The sequence below is a fragment of the Tenrec ecaudatus genome, chromosome 14, assembly GCF_050624435.1.
Source record: "Tenrec ecaudatus isolate mTenEca1 chromosome 14, mTenEca1.hap1, whole genome shotgun sequence".
Classification (NCBI taxonomy): Eukaryota; Metazoa; Chordata; class Mammalia; order Afrosoricida; family Tenrecidae; genus Tenrec; species Tenrec ecaudatus.
The window spans coordinates 45,495,595-45,511,830 of record NC_134543.1 but is presented as its reverse complement, the minus strand read 5'-3'; the positions used below and the strand labels follow the sequence as shown (position 1 = coordinate 45,511,830).

Sequence of the window (16,236 nt, the reverse complement as noted above, 5' to 3'; positions counted from 1 at the left end):
GTCTCTAAGTAAGGAGAGTAGGCTTACTTGGCTCACCAAAGATCCTTGCAACTCTACATAATTCCAAAATTATTATGTTACTGATGCTACTATATATTGCAGACCCCAAAACCTATTTGAGAGAATTGCCTCTGGTAGATCTTATGTTATGTAAAAAAAAAAAAAAAACCAGGATGGAAAACAGAATATGCACAAGTTCTAAGAGATACAGGTGCAAATAAGGGACACAGGTGCAAAGAAGAAATAAGGGTAGAAACAATTGGGCATGATGTCACAATAAAGGAGTAAAAAGTACCTAAAGCAAAACAGGAAGGTATCTGCATACTTTATCAGTTCAAGCTTTATTCAGTTTCAAATGGAATAGACAGACATCAGGGCGTGTTCTACAAAGTGACTACAACAGAGTCACTGTGGATATTCTACATCCCTGGTCCCTTTTTTCAAGCTAGAATTCCTGAGTTTTAGCCAAGGGCATGGCAGCCAGCTAGAGGTTCCCCTCTGGGTCTCCCTGGCAGCTGGGAGAACCCAGTGTGTTTATGAACACAAGTGGTGGGTGCTGCCCTGCAGCAGGAATGGGTAGGGGCGCCCTTTGCCTCCTCCTCCTTCTCCTCACTGGCAGATGATAAGAAAACAAGCTACCACTTGGTCTCCAAGATGACAGCTACAATCTGAGGATGACAGAGCCACCTGTCAGCCATGGACCACTTATCCTGGAAAGAGAAGTCAATGTCTCTCTTGCGTAATATGCACTTTTGGAACTTTCTCAACTACATAGGCAGGCTCACAAGACTTGAGTAGGCCACACTTGACCCAGTTAGCTCTTGGAAAATTTTCATTTTATCCAAGTTACATACACTCATAATTTAAAGACGTGCTAGTAAGGCAGGATCATGGAACAATGCTCCCACAGGAAGCATTGTTAACGTCTGGAAGGCGTTAACACAGGAGACAGAGACTAGATCTCTACTCAGACACACAAGAAAGAGACCTGCCCGGTGAGTGTGATAGTCTCCCTGATTCTGAAGCCTTGGCACAAATCGAAATCAACAGCTCTTGAGCACATCTTCCAGGTGGCTGCAAAGGTGACATCCTCTGAAAAGGGCCACCATCAACGCAGTGGTACGTGTTGGACTGAAAATTGCAAGGTACACAGTTTGAAACCATCAGCTACTCCATGGGAGGAAGATGGGGCTTCTACTTCCATAAAGAGTTACAATCTTACTAAGCAAGCAGCCAGCTAGCAGGAAAGCAACAGAGCCCACATGGAAGAAGCACACCAGCCTGTGTGATCATGAGGTGTGGAAGGGATCAGTTATCAGACATCAGAATGCCCTAAACAAACAAATACATCGATGCAGATGGTGGGGGTCAGAGTGGAGACCCAAAGCCTACCTGTAGGTGATTGGACATTCCCTCACAGAAGGGTCAAACGGAAGGAGTGAGTCAGCCAGGGTGCAGTATAGCACCGACGGAACACTCGACATCCCTCTAGTTCTTTAATGCTTCCTCCCCACCACTATCACGACCCCAGTTCTATCTTACAAATCCAGCTAGACCAGAGCACGTACGTTGGTACAGATACAAACTCTCGACACATGGAATCCAGAACAGATAACCCTTGCAGGAACAATAATGGGAGTAGCAATACCATGAGGGTGGGGGAAAGAGGGGGGAGAAGTGGGCGAAACAGGGAATTGACTACAATGATAGATGTATTAAACCCACCTCTACCACCCCAGGGACCGAACAATAGAAACATGGGCAAAGGGAGACAGCGGATTGTGTAAGATATGAAAATGATAATAATTTATAATTTATTGGGGATCCATGGGGGAGGGAGAGAAAAAAGAGGAGCTGATATCAAGGGCTCAAGCAGAGAGAAAATGTGTTGAAAATGATGATGGCAACATATGTACAAATGTGTCTGTCTGATACAATTGATATATGGATTGTTATAGGAGCTGTAAGAGTCCCCAATAAAATGATTTATTAATAAAAAAAAAGAATTACAATCTCAGAAACTCATAAGAGCTGTTCTACCCTGTCCTGCAGGGTCATGATGGGTTGGCATCGACTTGATGGCAATGAGTTAGTTTCTTTTCTTCTTATTCTCCCAGTGGAGATGCATTCACCAGTCAGGGGTCATCGTGACAATGATAAGACAGCAACAGGGCCTGATGGTCCAGCTGGCCTCCAACCAAGTCCACTGCCATCGAGTCAAGTCTGACTACAGCGATCCTGTAGAGGGTTTCTGAGGCTGTAAATCTTTTTATTTTTTACAATCATTTTCATTTATTAAATTAAACCCAAAAATGTTAATATAATTCACACTATCAGCTGGGAAAAAATACGGGTTTAGGCTTGAATATTTCTTGGGTTCTATAAATGCTCATTTTGCCAGAGAAATGCTAAGATAGATAACAAGAGTGGGATTTAGTTTGGAAACTACTTCAATCATCATCACTTGGCTGAATGTATTCATGGGATGTATTCATTCATTCATTTGTTCATTCATTCATTCTTAGGCACTGCTCTAGACCCTTGTTCTCGTTAGGTGCCTCCAACACATAATGACCCCATGTATAATAGACTGAAACACTGCCCAGGCCTGGGTTGTCCTCACGGTGGTTGGGTTTGAGTCCATTTGCTGCAGCCACTGTCCCTCCCCTCTTTCTGGTCTTCCTCTTTTTCATTTACCCTCTCCTTACTAAGCATGAGGTCCTTTCCCATGGACTAACCTCTCCTGATAGCATGTCCGAAATACATGAGACAGAGTTTTGACACCCTCTCTTATAAGGATCATTCTGGAAGAAGATGTAGTAAATTTATACGAGAGCAGAGAACCTCATCTTTCTCCCTTGAAGTGCTGACCTTGTGGTTAGTAGTCTCACACTTACCCTACACTGCCACCAGATTTCCTTAATATAGTTGGTAGTTCACTTTTATCATGTGTCTAGGTGACACAACCATAAAGTTCATCCAAGATGTGTCCTCAAGTCACTACAACTCAGTGACCCTACAGGACAGAGGAGAACTACCCCATGGGTTTTCTAAGACTGAACATTTTATGGAAGAAGACTGCCACGTGTTTCTCCTCTTGAGCAGCTTGTGGGTTCAAGTCATCCATGTTCCGGTTAGTATCTGAGCAATTAACCACCACGCTACCAGGCCCCTCCATTTGTGAGGATTACAACCTCAGAAATCATATGAGCAGTTCGGCTCTGTCCTATTGGGTTATGATGAGTTGGAATCAACTGGACAGCAACAGGTTTGAGGTTTGTAAATTAGGTGCATTGAAAGATTCTGAAGGATATTATAATCTTTATAATTAACTAATTAGAATAGCTTCAAATACCAGTGAGTTCCCTTCCCCCACACACAGCCATTTAAAATTACTCTTGGATGTAAGCAAAGCTTACCTCATAAATGTTGATCTCTTCAATTAACTGCTTCTCTGTGCTAATGAATTCCTCCTCCTCTTGCTTTAATTCCTCTGTAAGTTTTTCAATCTGTGCCAGAAATTCATCGATCTCTTTTTGTCTGGTGTTGGTCTAATTAGAGGGAAAATGAGGATCTCTCATTTCTCTTGTCGAGTTCCACTTTATATTTCCACCTTTAGATTTGCATGAGACATGTCTCTGACTTCACATGATATTTTCTCAGAAGCCATTGAGAGCAATTTTTTCTCTGTAGATTAAATTGCTCATCAAATCGTATCTGTAAATATGGCCTTGTTGATGGGAGAAGTGGCGGATGAAGAAGAGGCAGCGCATAACCACAAGAGGTTGGGCTCACATTTTTAGAGATATGTTTTTATAAAGACTAATCTCAAATAAGTTTCTGGTTGCATGTTTCAAATGTATACTCTGAAGAAAATTGCCGTTTCACCTGCTAAATGCCCATAGTTAATATACAGAAAATAGATGCATGTCTTAAGGGAATTAAATAATTCTCTCTAAATATGAAGTCGGCAGAAAAGAAAACACTTCTCATACGCTAACGTTTAATGAGAAACCCAAGGAGAATTACTGCACCGCGATGCCGCGAACTCGGTCTGAGTTTCCTTGTGCCCTCACCTCTTCATACAGGTATATTTTTCTTATTTGCGTCTTCTCGATTTTATTCTTGATTTCTTGAATTTCAGTCTTTGTGTTGCTCTTCCAGCGGGAATGTGTCTTTAGCAAACAAGCAATTTTCCACTGAGTTATAATACTTGAGAATAGAACAAAATAAATATTATTAAATTGACATGGTGCTTTACTGAAACGGTGAAGGGGTTCAAAGGAAAACAGGTCCTACTATGATTGTGCAAAATTTGTTTGTGCTCTTAGAGATGCAGGCCATGCACATCAACCGAAAACACAAGTCAGACAAAATGTCAACTGCCTCAATACAGTTGCTATCAATTGCCTCAGAGTAAGAAGTGAGTCTCTACATCCGATGAAGCGGAATAGACAAACCACACTGGGCAGCTCTCCACATTTAAGCAAAGGACTGACTTAGGGAAGGCTTAGCGGTACATGGAATAAGAAGATGCCCAGGCAAAAATAACAACTAAGTTACTCTTAGTAGTACTAATAAGAGATTCCAATCTTCTGGGTTCTAGAACTTTTCTCTGTACCCTAACAACAAGAAGAAAGGGTACATAACTGGAGAACAGTAAAATACATGATCATTGGAGAATGGTAAAACATTGCCATTGGAGTCGCTGTCACGGATATAAATACTTTATCTGAGTCATACGTCCTTGCTATTTCCAGCAACCTTAGAAGATAGGTACTGCTATCACTTTCACCACTTCTTTGTCCGTTAGGTTTACTGTGGTGACGCTGGACGCTGTACCACCGCCATTTCAAGTGCCAGCAGGGTCAGCCATGGTGAAGAGGCTGCAGCAGAGCTTCCAGACTAAGAAGGACTACATAGAAGAAATAGGTTGTCCACTTCTAAGAGATTAGCCCCTGAAAACCTTAAGACTAACAGGAAATCATCGTCGGATATTGGGCCAGAGATGAGCCTCTTGTAGAGCTGCTTCCTCCAAGTAGAGTCAACCATAATGGTGTGGATGGAGGGGAGCTTTGGGGACCTTCATTTACTGATGGGGTATGGCTCAAAATGGAAATCAATAACTGCAAATATCCATTAGTAGTCAAAATGTGGACTATACAAAGTATGAATCTAGGAAACTCAAGTGTACAAGTGGTTTCCTTGTTTCAAAAAAGGTGAAATGTCGATTGATGATGAACCTCATTCATGCACTGTGCTCAAAGACTGACTTTGGACCAGTGAAGAGATGGGGGAGTTATCTGGACTATCTAGAGCTCGTGTCAGCAGATTTTAATAGAAGATTCGGGAACAAGAACGGTCACCTTGAAATTTGTGCCTCTGGTTCTGACTAACCAGGAAAAAGAGTAGAAAACATGCTGTGCTTTGAAAGAGCAGATACGAAGCGACCCAGACTTTTCCCCTAAGGTCATTACTGGTGACGAGAGATGGTGCTGTTCTTATGACCCAAAAGCAAATATCCGTCAAGTCAATGGAAGATGCCATGGTCACCTTGTCCAATAAAAAGCTAATCAAATGAAATAGAAGATCATGAGGATGATTTTTTTTTAATGTGAGGGGGATATTGCATTTGGAGTTTGTTCCACCAGGACAAACTGTTAATCAAGTTTTCTATTTAGAGGTTCTGAAATGATTGCTTAATAGTGTGAGACTAAAAAGGTCTGATTCTAAAAATATATTAAAAGATCTGATTTATGGCAGATGGGGGACTGGTTTTGCCACCACAACAAAACATTGGCTCACACAGCCATCTCAGTGCACCACTTTTTGGCAAAAAAACCGCATGATTCTCTTGCCCCATGCACCTGATTCACCTGACCTTGCCCTGTGTGACTTCTTTTTGTTTCTGAGAAGGCAGAGGAACCTGAAAGAACAGCGATTTGAGAGGTGCTGTCAGCCATCCAAACAGATGAGTTTGAAAAATGTTTCCAAGAATGGAATCGCAGATTTGACAAATGTATTAAGTGCAGTGGAGAGTACTTTGAAGGTGATAAGATTGTTTTATTAAAAATATTAAATATGTAGCTTTGAAAATAAAATTCCAGTTTGGAAGGGTATATACTCGTGATATTTAACCATTCTCTCTGTCACTATATCACACATAACAGCTGCTCCATTAGTTCACATCTAAGCCTGAATGAGCCACAGGCATCTCTAAATGTTCAAAATTGTCCTCTTTGGTGGCTACATGGAATTAAAATGGAAAAAATTTGGTTTGGTTCAATGCCAAAACATCAAAATAATAAGGACATGTAAACCCAAGAGGACTCACACAATTTAATTTAGGAAAATAATTTATTTAGAACCTCATAACTCATTCTTTTTCACCCCCACAGTTGAGGGACTGTTCACTAAGACCTATGACTCGCAGCACTTTCCCCCTTACCTTCTCTGATTTTCTCTTTCTATATTATCGCCCATGACTTTTATTTGTTTCCGGTATACTTCCTGTATTGCTCTAGAAACAAGAAAAATATATTCAAATTTTGCATTTGTAGGAGCTGTTAGAATATATAAAAGACCCTGTAGGTATAATTCTCCTTCTCAATAAAGCTTCAGTCCAACTGGAAAACAAAACAAACCGTGTGAAATAACTAAGTACTTCATGTCAGGCTAACAGAGAGACTGTTAACCTTCTGTTTGGGTACAAGTTGATCCCCAAAACATCAAGGTGGATATCCCAGCACAGAGAATGGGTTCGGTAGAGGCAACTGTGGATGGCTTCTGTGGGTGAATGTTTTAATTGGAGGGAGAAAGGTGGGCTGCAGAATATAGGAGCAATCTTAGCCAGAAAAGAGCAGGATCATTTCTAAAGACCCGGTTGTGCTGTGTCACAGGGTAGGCTTCTACACATGGAAGACGTGAAGGGAAGGCAACCCCAGGTTACTGCTGGGATCACAGCCAGCAAGTTGTTGAGGGGCTCTTGCTGGACTGAGTTCTGATTCCACACAGCATCTCACTCAAGAAGCCAAGATAGATTCTTGAACGAGGGGAGAGTAGATATTAAGGACAAAAGGTTTTGTTGCTAGAGAATGGATGGAAAGATGTGAAGATTCTAACAGAAGCATTGGAGACACTTATTTTTTTATCTGCCCTTCCTTTTATTTTCGCTGTTAAGGAAATAAGTACGTAAATAAGTTTTAAGCACAGAAATACATGAAATGCTACAGTTAGTTTTTCGAAAGACAGAAATATGCATAGAAGAAATGTACAATATGAACCACTGTTAAATGAACCAGAAATAAAGCTGTGCTCCTAGTTTCTTTCTCTATTTGAAATCACACAGGCTCCCAGTTTCCACCATAATAAATCAAAGATCCCCACCCACTGAGTCTCCAAAGTTCTCTATGCCCCAACCTGATTTACTTGGCTTGCAAACAACATATTGAATGTAACCCACAGTATTGAAGCTGTTTAAGTGAAGAAAGCAACAATCAGCTAAAACATTCTAAGTAAATACTAACATCGAGTCACAAATCTAACTACTTCCTGGTGAAGACACCAGTGACAACACTATGATGTACCACCCACTTTGCATGATTCTTCTGGAAAAATATTTGTATTCAATCTGATTTTCATTTTATAAAAAACAGTCCCAGTGGAAAGTTGGGTAACCTAAATTTCAGTGGTTCAAATCCACCAGTTGCTTCTCAGGGGAAAGAAGAAGAAGAAGGAGGCGGAGGAGGAAGAGGGGGAGGAGGGAGGGAGGAGGAGGAGCTGTCTTCCATAAAGGTTTACAAAGGCTTGGGGACCCACTATGGGATCCCTTTGAGTCAGCATGGACCACAGAGCAGGGGGTGTGGCTTTCCTTTGCAGCTGTCTTTCACAGGGAGGAGTTGGGAGTTTTCTTTCTGAAGCTGCCCTGAGAAAAAGCTGTTTATACTTAACCCTACAAAGTCAGCCGCACGAAGAACTGTACACCAGACCTTTGTGGCTATGTCTCCAGATGTTTGTCAGGATCTTACTTAGACAAAGTTGGTCTTTTCAATAGTGCAAATCGTGTATCTCCCTGTGGGGTGACATTATTGCTCCAACTGGAGAGCAGACATAAAACCCCGCCATGTCCAACTTCCGCATGCACATTAAGTGATTGTGGAGTCTAGGAAAATTCAATCCTTGGCCACTGCAGTCCCTTGGTTGATAATGATGCGGACGTTTGTTCAAATTGGGAGGTGCAACTAATTTAACAACCGATTGCTGCCCCAATGACCATTTTAAGTATAAAAAAGATACACCTACTGAAAGGTAGTTTATTATTGCATACAGTTGATACTTAAATAAGAACAATTAAAAGAGGTACACAAAACTAGATTATAAGAAAGAGTTTTAAAATATTAATGGAAAATATTAAATAATACCACCTGATTCTCAGAAGAAAGATGAGGTTATCCGCTTCTGTGAAGATTTGCAATATCAGCAACTCTATGGAGCAATTGTTCTTTGTTCTACACAGTTGTTATGACTTGGTGTGGACTTGCTGGTGAATTTAGTTTGAGTTATTGTTATCATTTATTGAGAGATATAGGCAGAGAAGAACAAAAATGAAACATTCCAAAGACTACAAACATACCGATGAAGTTCTTGCAGTGTGATAAGTCCTTCTTCCATGTTTTTGATGTCGACTCTTCTTTGCGCTAAGAAGTTATCCTTCTGAGAAATGAATTCCAGTTGTCTCTCATTTCTGTGGGAGGGCAGGAGACAAGAGAGTCACCAGATCTCAAGTAGTGGCAGTGACAATTCCTCAAGATGCTAAGATACGTAATCACATATGAGAACTTAAAAAGTAGCTTGGAAAGCCCAGTTCAGTCACCTGCCCAAATAAATAAATAAATAAACAAATAGATAGATAGATAGACAAATAAATAAATAACAATGTCCCCTAATGAGTGTTAAATCTAAACTTACGCATAGAATTTTTATAAAATGTATGAAGACTTCCAAACTATGGAAAGGACATTCACTAAGCAGGCCCCACAAAACAATAAGAACAAAAAGAACAGCTTTAGTGTCCAATCCCTCTGTGTGGGCAAGTGTTTCTAACACGTTTTATCCACCCTCTTAGGACCTTTAGGGGAAGGTGATGGAATCGATCCAGTTTGCACAGTCGCCGTCTCTCTTACAGCAGTGTGACTTTGAATAAGAGGCTTCAGTTGTGGGTTTGCCTATAAAATGGGGTTTATAATTGCTACCTCTCATCTAGTTGTAAGGATTAAATCTGTGAAGTCATAGATAATTCCTCATATTATTTAACATTTGTGTTAAAGGTGAGAAATCAAGAACTTCTAATAAAGGCAGCTGATTGAACTCAGGCTTAGCCCTTCTCAGAAACTAAAAACTCACGATTAAGACAGTTGTGAGAAATGTTTTGAGGTCCAATGGGTAATGAAAGAGGATTTCTTTGAATCATGCCCCCCTCTCTGGTTTAGGGGATTGTATCGATGACTAAACCTATCTCTCAGAAACCAGGCGAAGGGCCAGTTTCTTTTTTAATTTAATTTTTTAACGATTATTTTAGTTCTACATTAGAAATGAAAATAAATGGTGGGAAGCTGGAAAAGCACACAGTTTCATGAAGATTTGGGGGTAATGGAGGTATCTATTGGGGAGAGTTAAAAGACCACACACAAAGGTCTTAAATGGTGGATCACTGATGGCATCGTCTTGTGGGATTTACACACCAATGTGAAGTTTTAAAAATAAGACGGTGGACCAGAGTGTTGATGAGAAGACACCAGAAGATTCCTGAAATCCCTACAAACACACAGGTTTACAAAATGAAGCCTGTAAAACTAAGACAACACTCAAGCAATGTTGAAATTTGCTCCTGGAAAAACATCCTAGTTGATGATGGTTGAATACATTCTTTCTCTTGTTGAATAATTGCATTTGAGGGGACAGGTTTTTTTTCTTCAATATTAGTTTTCTTCAGTTTTGACTTGTCAAATTTCACTTCAGACAAGTCTGACTTATCACTCATCTTGCCTGACGACGATCCACTAAAGATGAGCCCCTTTGAATTGCCACAAGATCTCACTCAGGACAAGGTTAGTCCAGAGCCAGTTTCTAAGGAAAACTGAGAAGATCGGTTTCATACATATTTAGTAATGTATGACTATCTTGGTGCCAGGTATTCAGTCACAGTTCAGGAGTCGAGGAAGGGTACAATATGGTAGATGCACAATTACAATCGTCAGACCATAGTCCATGGAGGTTAAAAGCCCTACCCATAGACAGAGTACATCAGAAAGTGAAGAAATGCAGATACAATTAGCTTAAAATTTAACATCTTATCCTTTGTTTTCCCTTTAAACTCATTTTTAATCTGTTATATATTTTTTCTTAATTTTTCCTTTCTCTTGGATTAAAAACACAGTAACCAATGTCGTTGAAAAAGTTATACAGAAATTGTTCAATGAAAGCCTAATTTACTGTGTAAACTTTCACTGAAGACACAATAAAATTTCATTTAAAATTATGCAGTTGATTGTGTTAGTCTGGGTAGACTATGGAAACAAATCCATAGACACTCACATGTGCATAAGAAAGAGGTTTATATACAAGAGCAGTTGAATATTGAGAAAACATCCCAGCACAGTCCAGATCAAGTCCATAAGTTCTATATTAGACTATATGTCTGATACCAATCCATAAAGCCCTCTTCAGACTCACAAACACATGCAATGATGCTGAATGCAGGAAGATCACAAGCCAGTGGGTGGGAAGTCTTGTGTTTCCAGAGGCATTGTAAGCATCTCAGCGCTGGCAAGGGTCCCCACATAGCTTCTCCAGTTCACGGCACTAGTGTAGTTCCATGTGTCTTGTCAACTACAACGTCTCCCAGGTTGTAGCTGAGAGAGTGTCTTCTGTCTCCAAGGAGGAAAGACAGGAGTTCCCAGAATTTTCAGGAGAAGGACATGCCCACACAGAGGCCACATTGGCTGTGACCTGATTGACAGACTAGACACCACCCCTTTGCTTTTAATCCTCTCAAGTCCCAAATTGACACTAGATTCTCTAACTACCACATTGGTTATTATAGATTTGATCTGATTCAGATTTAGTACTATTTACCTAAAAGAGGCAAATGTGTTTGCATTTACTGACTGTTGGCAGAAGAATATCTTATTGTTGGAGAATTTGAATAAGGACAGCACACCTATGTTGATTTACATACGTGTATATGGATCATGGATGGGGAAACATACTCATCCTTGATCTTTCGTTTCCTGTAAAGAAATTCATCCTCCTCACTGAGGACCAGCTGATATTGTCTGGCAAGAGTAACTAGCTTGTCTTGTAGCTCTTTATTCTCTCCACGAGCTTTGTGCAGATTTTCAGCCATCTAAAGAGATAAACAAGAATACCGAGTAAGAGGACTTGATTCCAAATCCTTTGAGGAAACTCAGTGTCAGTTGGCAACTCTCTATCGTACGAGTATGTTGCTGAGAACACAGTTGTGACAACAATGTGGAAAAGTAGTAACACCCACTGAATGATAATCCAAATTACAATAAGAAAGCAGATCAATAAACTGTAACATATTCAATAAGATCTATCTGAGCTTTCCCTAGAACATAAAGTCAACGGGGGGTGGGGGTGGGGAATAGAGTATCAACAGAAACTCTTGCTCAAAGCTTCGTTAATTAGGTGCTATGATTGCTTCGTGTTAAATGTTTCAATTTAGGGACAAAAATCATACTAATCAGGGTTCTAAATGAGATAAGACATTTTTGCTTGCATCTCTCCACTGCATTGATTCAGATTAGATAAGCAAATTCGCTTTCGCTGGAAACCTAAAATTAGATGGGCTGGGTAATTCTACATCGTCTTCTAGATATAAGACCATGAAAATAGTTGGATGTTAAAAAGTATCTTATTAAAAGTTGAAGAACTAACAAGATAATGAGGACCAACTAGGCCTCATTCTAAAGCAAGAACCCAAAGTGAAAAATCTAGCCCTCAAAAGCTCTTTTGCCTTGAGTATCTATGTCAACGTGGCCGGGAATTGGTAACAATTAAGAGTACCAAAGCGGATTTGAAAAGGTATTGAATAAAATTGCCAATTAAAATATAAAATAACCTAAATAAATTGGAGCTTATTAAATTAGTTAGTAAATTAAATTCCTCAAAAGAAACTATTAATAGAGTGAAAAGCTCAAGCACAGTGTGGGATAGACATGGATATAACTATTACGTATTTAGAGTTTATGTACTGTTCTGTCATTGAGTAGTATTTCACAATAAAAAGACATTGTTTTTTTTAATTAGAATGGAATTTAAATGTCATCACTGAAATTTTCCATGAGGATATGATTGGATGTGACCTAGAGTTGACAGTATCTGCTATGTCAGAAATAAGAAGTGAGTTAATACCCTGCATCTTTGAAGTGGTCATCACTGAAAGGTACTTAGGGAACTTGGCAAAGGGACGCTGGTTGATCAAGTCAGTCAAGCAGGTTCAGGTGCCTGAACTGTTGAGATAGTTGTCGAGGTGGCTGAGAACTTTGGAGTTATCAACTGCAGGCTGCCAAACAGCCCTATAATAATAGGGAATCAATGAAAAAACAAGCAGAAAATGGACCAATGAAAGATCATTTAAAACCAACCAACCAACCTTGTTAAGGTTATGATCTTTGATACGCCTTCTCACTCCTTGCAATGAAAGAATCAGAGTACACTTAGCCCATAAAGAAAGCCATTCCTAATGCTGTAAGAGCAGATGACAAGAACAACAACAAAAAAGAAAGATGTAATTGGTGCAAGTCATTATCTGGGAGACACCTCCCTTTCATGCGCCTGTTGATCTTCAGGGTTGGCTGCAGGCCTCAGAGGAAGGGAGACGCTATGCTTCATAACAGAATGAGAGGAGATGGGATGTTGGGTGATAATGTTTCTCTGAACAAAAAGATGGATGAGGATGGAGTAAGGGAAGATGTTTAGCAAGGTGGTTTGGGCATGACAATTAGATTCCTCCACATGACCACCCAAATTTCCAGAAAAATTTACAATAGATATGAAAATCATAATATGGTGAAATTTCTCTTAGAAACCAGTGCAAGTTAGGGTACTCCACCCTGATTGAATTAGGGGTGGGGTGGGGGAGAAACAGAAATTAAGGAAGACACTATAATGTACCTAACGCTAGAAGTCAAGCATCTTGATATTTAGTATTTGTATCTGAAGCAAGTTCATGAATAAAAGCAGAACCTTCTATTTACCTAAGGGCCGCTTTTGAAGGTTTGTTCGCTCAAGATAGAAGAAGAGAAGACAACACGTCACTTGTCTGTCGGTTTGTCGTACTGCGGTGGCTTGCGTGTTGCTGTGATGCTATGTCACTGGTATGTCAAATGCCAGAGGGTCACCCAAAGTGAGCAGGTCCCACCCCGCGGAGCTTCCAGACTAAGAACAGACTGCAAAGAAGGAATAGGCTGTCTACTGCAGAGGAACGAGCCACTTGCCCACAGCATCAAGACAGTGCCAGACACTACAGACCAAGTGAACAGTGCTGGAGATCATACCAGAAGATGAAGCCCTCTGGCTGAAAACCATTCAAAACGTGACCAAGGCAGTGAGTGCCGCCTTCTCAATGGAGAGGTGCCTGTAAGGGCGCGAGTGGGGAAAGGTCAGTGGGGGTAAAGCCCCAGGACCCTCCTTCACTTGCTGCTGGGGTACAACTCAAAATAAGAAGGAAAGAGAGCTGCTCATAACTGGAACTGGGAAGGCACAAAATACGAATCTAGGAAAATCCAAAGTCGTTAAAAATGAAATGGGATGCATGAATGTCAATATCCTGGTTCATGAGCAACATGCGTCCAGGGCTCCCCTGAAGCAACATGAGCCAAGAGGAGCCTTCAGCTTAGTGACTGACTGGTGGGCTCGAAACTGGATTGAATTTACTCAATTCTACAACTGGATGAGTCATTTTCCTCATATAAATTTCTCTCTATATCATATATATATATACTTGTATAGGTGTGTGTAACTGGTTTTACATCCCAAGAAAGCCCAGCCTAACACAACAATACTGATCTTTCTGTTTGTGTTGTTCTGATGGTACTGTCTCTCCCCTGAGATTGTTCACCATTGTAAGGAATGCTTCATTGAATATCTTGTGGCTAAATTTTGGGTTACATCTATGTTTATGGTAAGATTATTCTTGTAACCCAGTCTAAAAAATGTTTAGGAAATCATCCTGGGGCTAAATGGGACTCACATACTTCACTAACATTATTAAGAACAGACTTGGTTTCTGTACTTCGTAGAAGCCACACAGCAGCAAAAAGGTCCTAATTTCGGTAAGTAATTAACATAGAAAATGCCCATTAGTCAGTTATGCCCAATATAAAGCTATCATACCCACGTGAAAAATTATTTTTAAAATGCACCTTGATGACATCATTTGTTCTGTCACACACTTAAAGTATTTTGAGAATAAATGGAAATTTAAGTCAATTACTGCAAATGGCTATTATATTCACTGCCATTGAATTGATGCTGACTCACAGAGATCCTATACAGGGTTTCTGAAGCTGTGAATACACATGGGGGCAGATAACCTCATTGTCTCCTTTAGAGCAACTGGTGGATCTGAACCACCAACCTGTGCTTAGCAGTCCAATACTTACCCAACAACATCACCTACTTTTGAAAAATGTAACACTTCTCAGCTATATTTAACATATTGATTTTAAAATACAATCTAGTTTTAGACTAAAAGTCCTCATGTCTCCCTTCCTACCTGTTTTATCTTCTGCAGGAATTCCTCTTTTTCAACAGTAGATATAGTATCCAGTTTTTCCTTATGACCATCGAAAAATTTTCTATAATAAAAGAAGCAAAACAGATTCATATTAAGACATATTTTCCATCCAAACAAAATTTTATTCAAACACCAGAAGTTTCTAGTCTCTATCTTCTCAAGTAACATATTTATTTATTTATATTTTCTGGGAGAAAAAAGGTTTTCGCTCTTTGAACTGAGTAAGTACTTCGTTTATTAATTTCAACTACTGAAAGCAACAATTTCCTGCCAGATACTATCTAGGCACTAGCAATACAGAGCAAACAAATTCCTTGCCCTCATGAGAATGATGTACTGATGAGGAGCCAAAATATAAATAAGATGTTAGAAAATAATCTCTTTCAGATAGTGTTAAATGCTACAGAGGACATACAGCAGGACAAGGGATTAAGAGCTACAGGCAGCAAGGGTTCTACTTTAGACTGGCGGTTTAGGGAAGACTTGTAAGCAGCCCTGAGTGATGAGTCAGCTAGGTGACGAGTTTCTCAAGAAGAATGCACAGCAGGTGATAAGACCTTCAGATGCGGCATGAGCTTTGATCATTCGAGAAAGGAGACTTTGATGAAGCTGGATGGGTAAGCAGGGAAGAAGTCATGGAAGGTCCCGAGAGCAAAGTTAGGAATTCTAATCGTACTGCGATGGGCAGTAGTGCAAGATGCTGGAGCAGAGGAGTGACAAGCGAACTGCTTTGCACCTTACCTACTGCTGTGTGGAAACAGAGAGTCGTGATGAAGGCAGATCCGGGTTTAGGTGAGAAGCTATAACTAAGGGTCTAGTGGTGGGCGGGGTGTGAAACAGTCACATTCAGAATGTATTTTTGAAAGGAAAACAGCAAGAGCTGCCTTTGGCTTGGGTTGGAGTTAGAGCTGGGTTAGGAAATGAGGGAGACAGAAACGGTAGATGATTCCTAGGCTTTTGGCTTGAGTAGTTAGAGAACGTGACCATTATGTACAGGTTGCGTTCTTGCTGTTGTTGTTAGGTGCCATCAAGCCAGTTCTGGCCTATAGCGGCCTTATGCACAACGGAACCAAACACCGCCTGATTCTGTGCCATCCTCACAGTAGTTCCAATGCTTGAGCCCCTTGGCAATCTCCGTGTTGATCCATCTCCTGTGCCGGCCTTCCTCTCCCTCACTGCCCTCTACTTTACCAAACATGTCCTTCTCCAGGCTCTGTCTCTCCTGCCAATACGTCCAAAGCATGTAAGTCTTGCCATCTATGCCTCTAAGGAGCACTCTGGCCTTACTGCTAAGACGGATGTTTGTCCTTAGGGCAGTCCATGGGGCTTTCAGTCTTCTCCAGCAGCACAATTCAAATGCATCCGTTCTTCTTCAGTCTTCTTTAGTCACTGTACAACTTTCACATGCAGATGAG

At 40.5% G+C, this 16,236-nt stretch overlaps 1 protein-coding gene and 1 pseudogene across 1 annotated transcript in view; both read right to left on the bottom strand.

Moving 5' to 3' along the window:
• Window positions 1-16,236, bottom strand: part of CCDC175 (coiled-coil domain containing 175) — a 69,604-nt gene that overhangs the window by 27,069 nt on the left and 26,299 nt on the right. Inside the window, exons 8-13 of the mRNA XM_075530705.1 lie at window positions 14,801-14,882; window positions 11,268-11,404; window positions 8,633-8,743; window positions 6,449-6,520; window positions 4,077-4,212; window positions 3,420-3,551 (exon numbers count right to left, since the gene is read on the bottom strand). Of these exons, the coding sequence (XP_075386820.1) occupies window positions 3,420-3,551; window positions 4,077-4,212; window positions 6,449-6,520; window positions 8,633-8,743; window positions 11,268-11,404; window positions 14,801-14,882 (670 nt within the window). The remainder of the gene's footprint in view (window positions 1-3,419; window positions 3,552-4,076; window positions 4,213-6,448; window positions 6,521-8,632; window positions 8,744-11,267; window positions 11,405-14,800; window positions 14,883-16,236) is intronic.
• Window positions 9,830-10,039, bottom strand: LOC142426071 (thymosin beta-15A pseudogene; annotated as a pseudogene).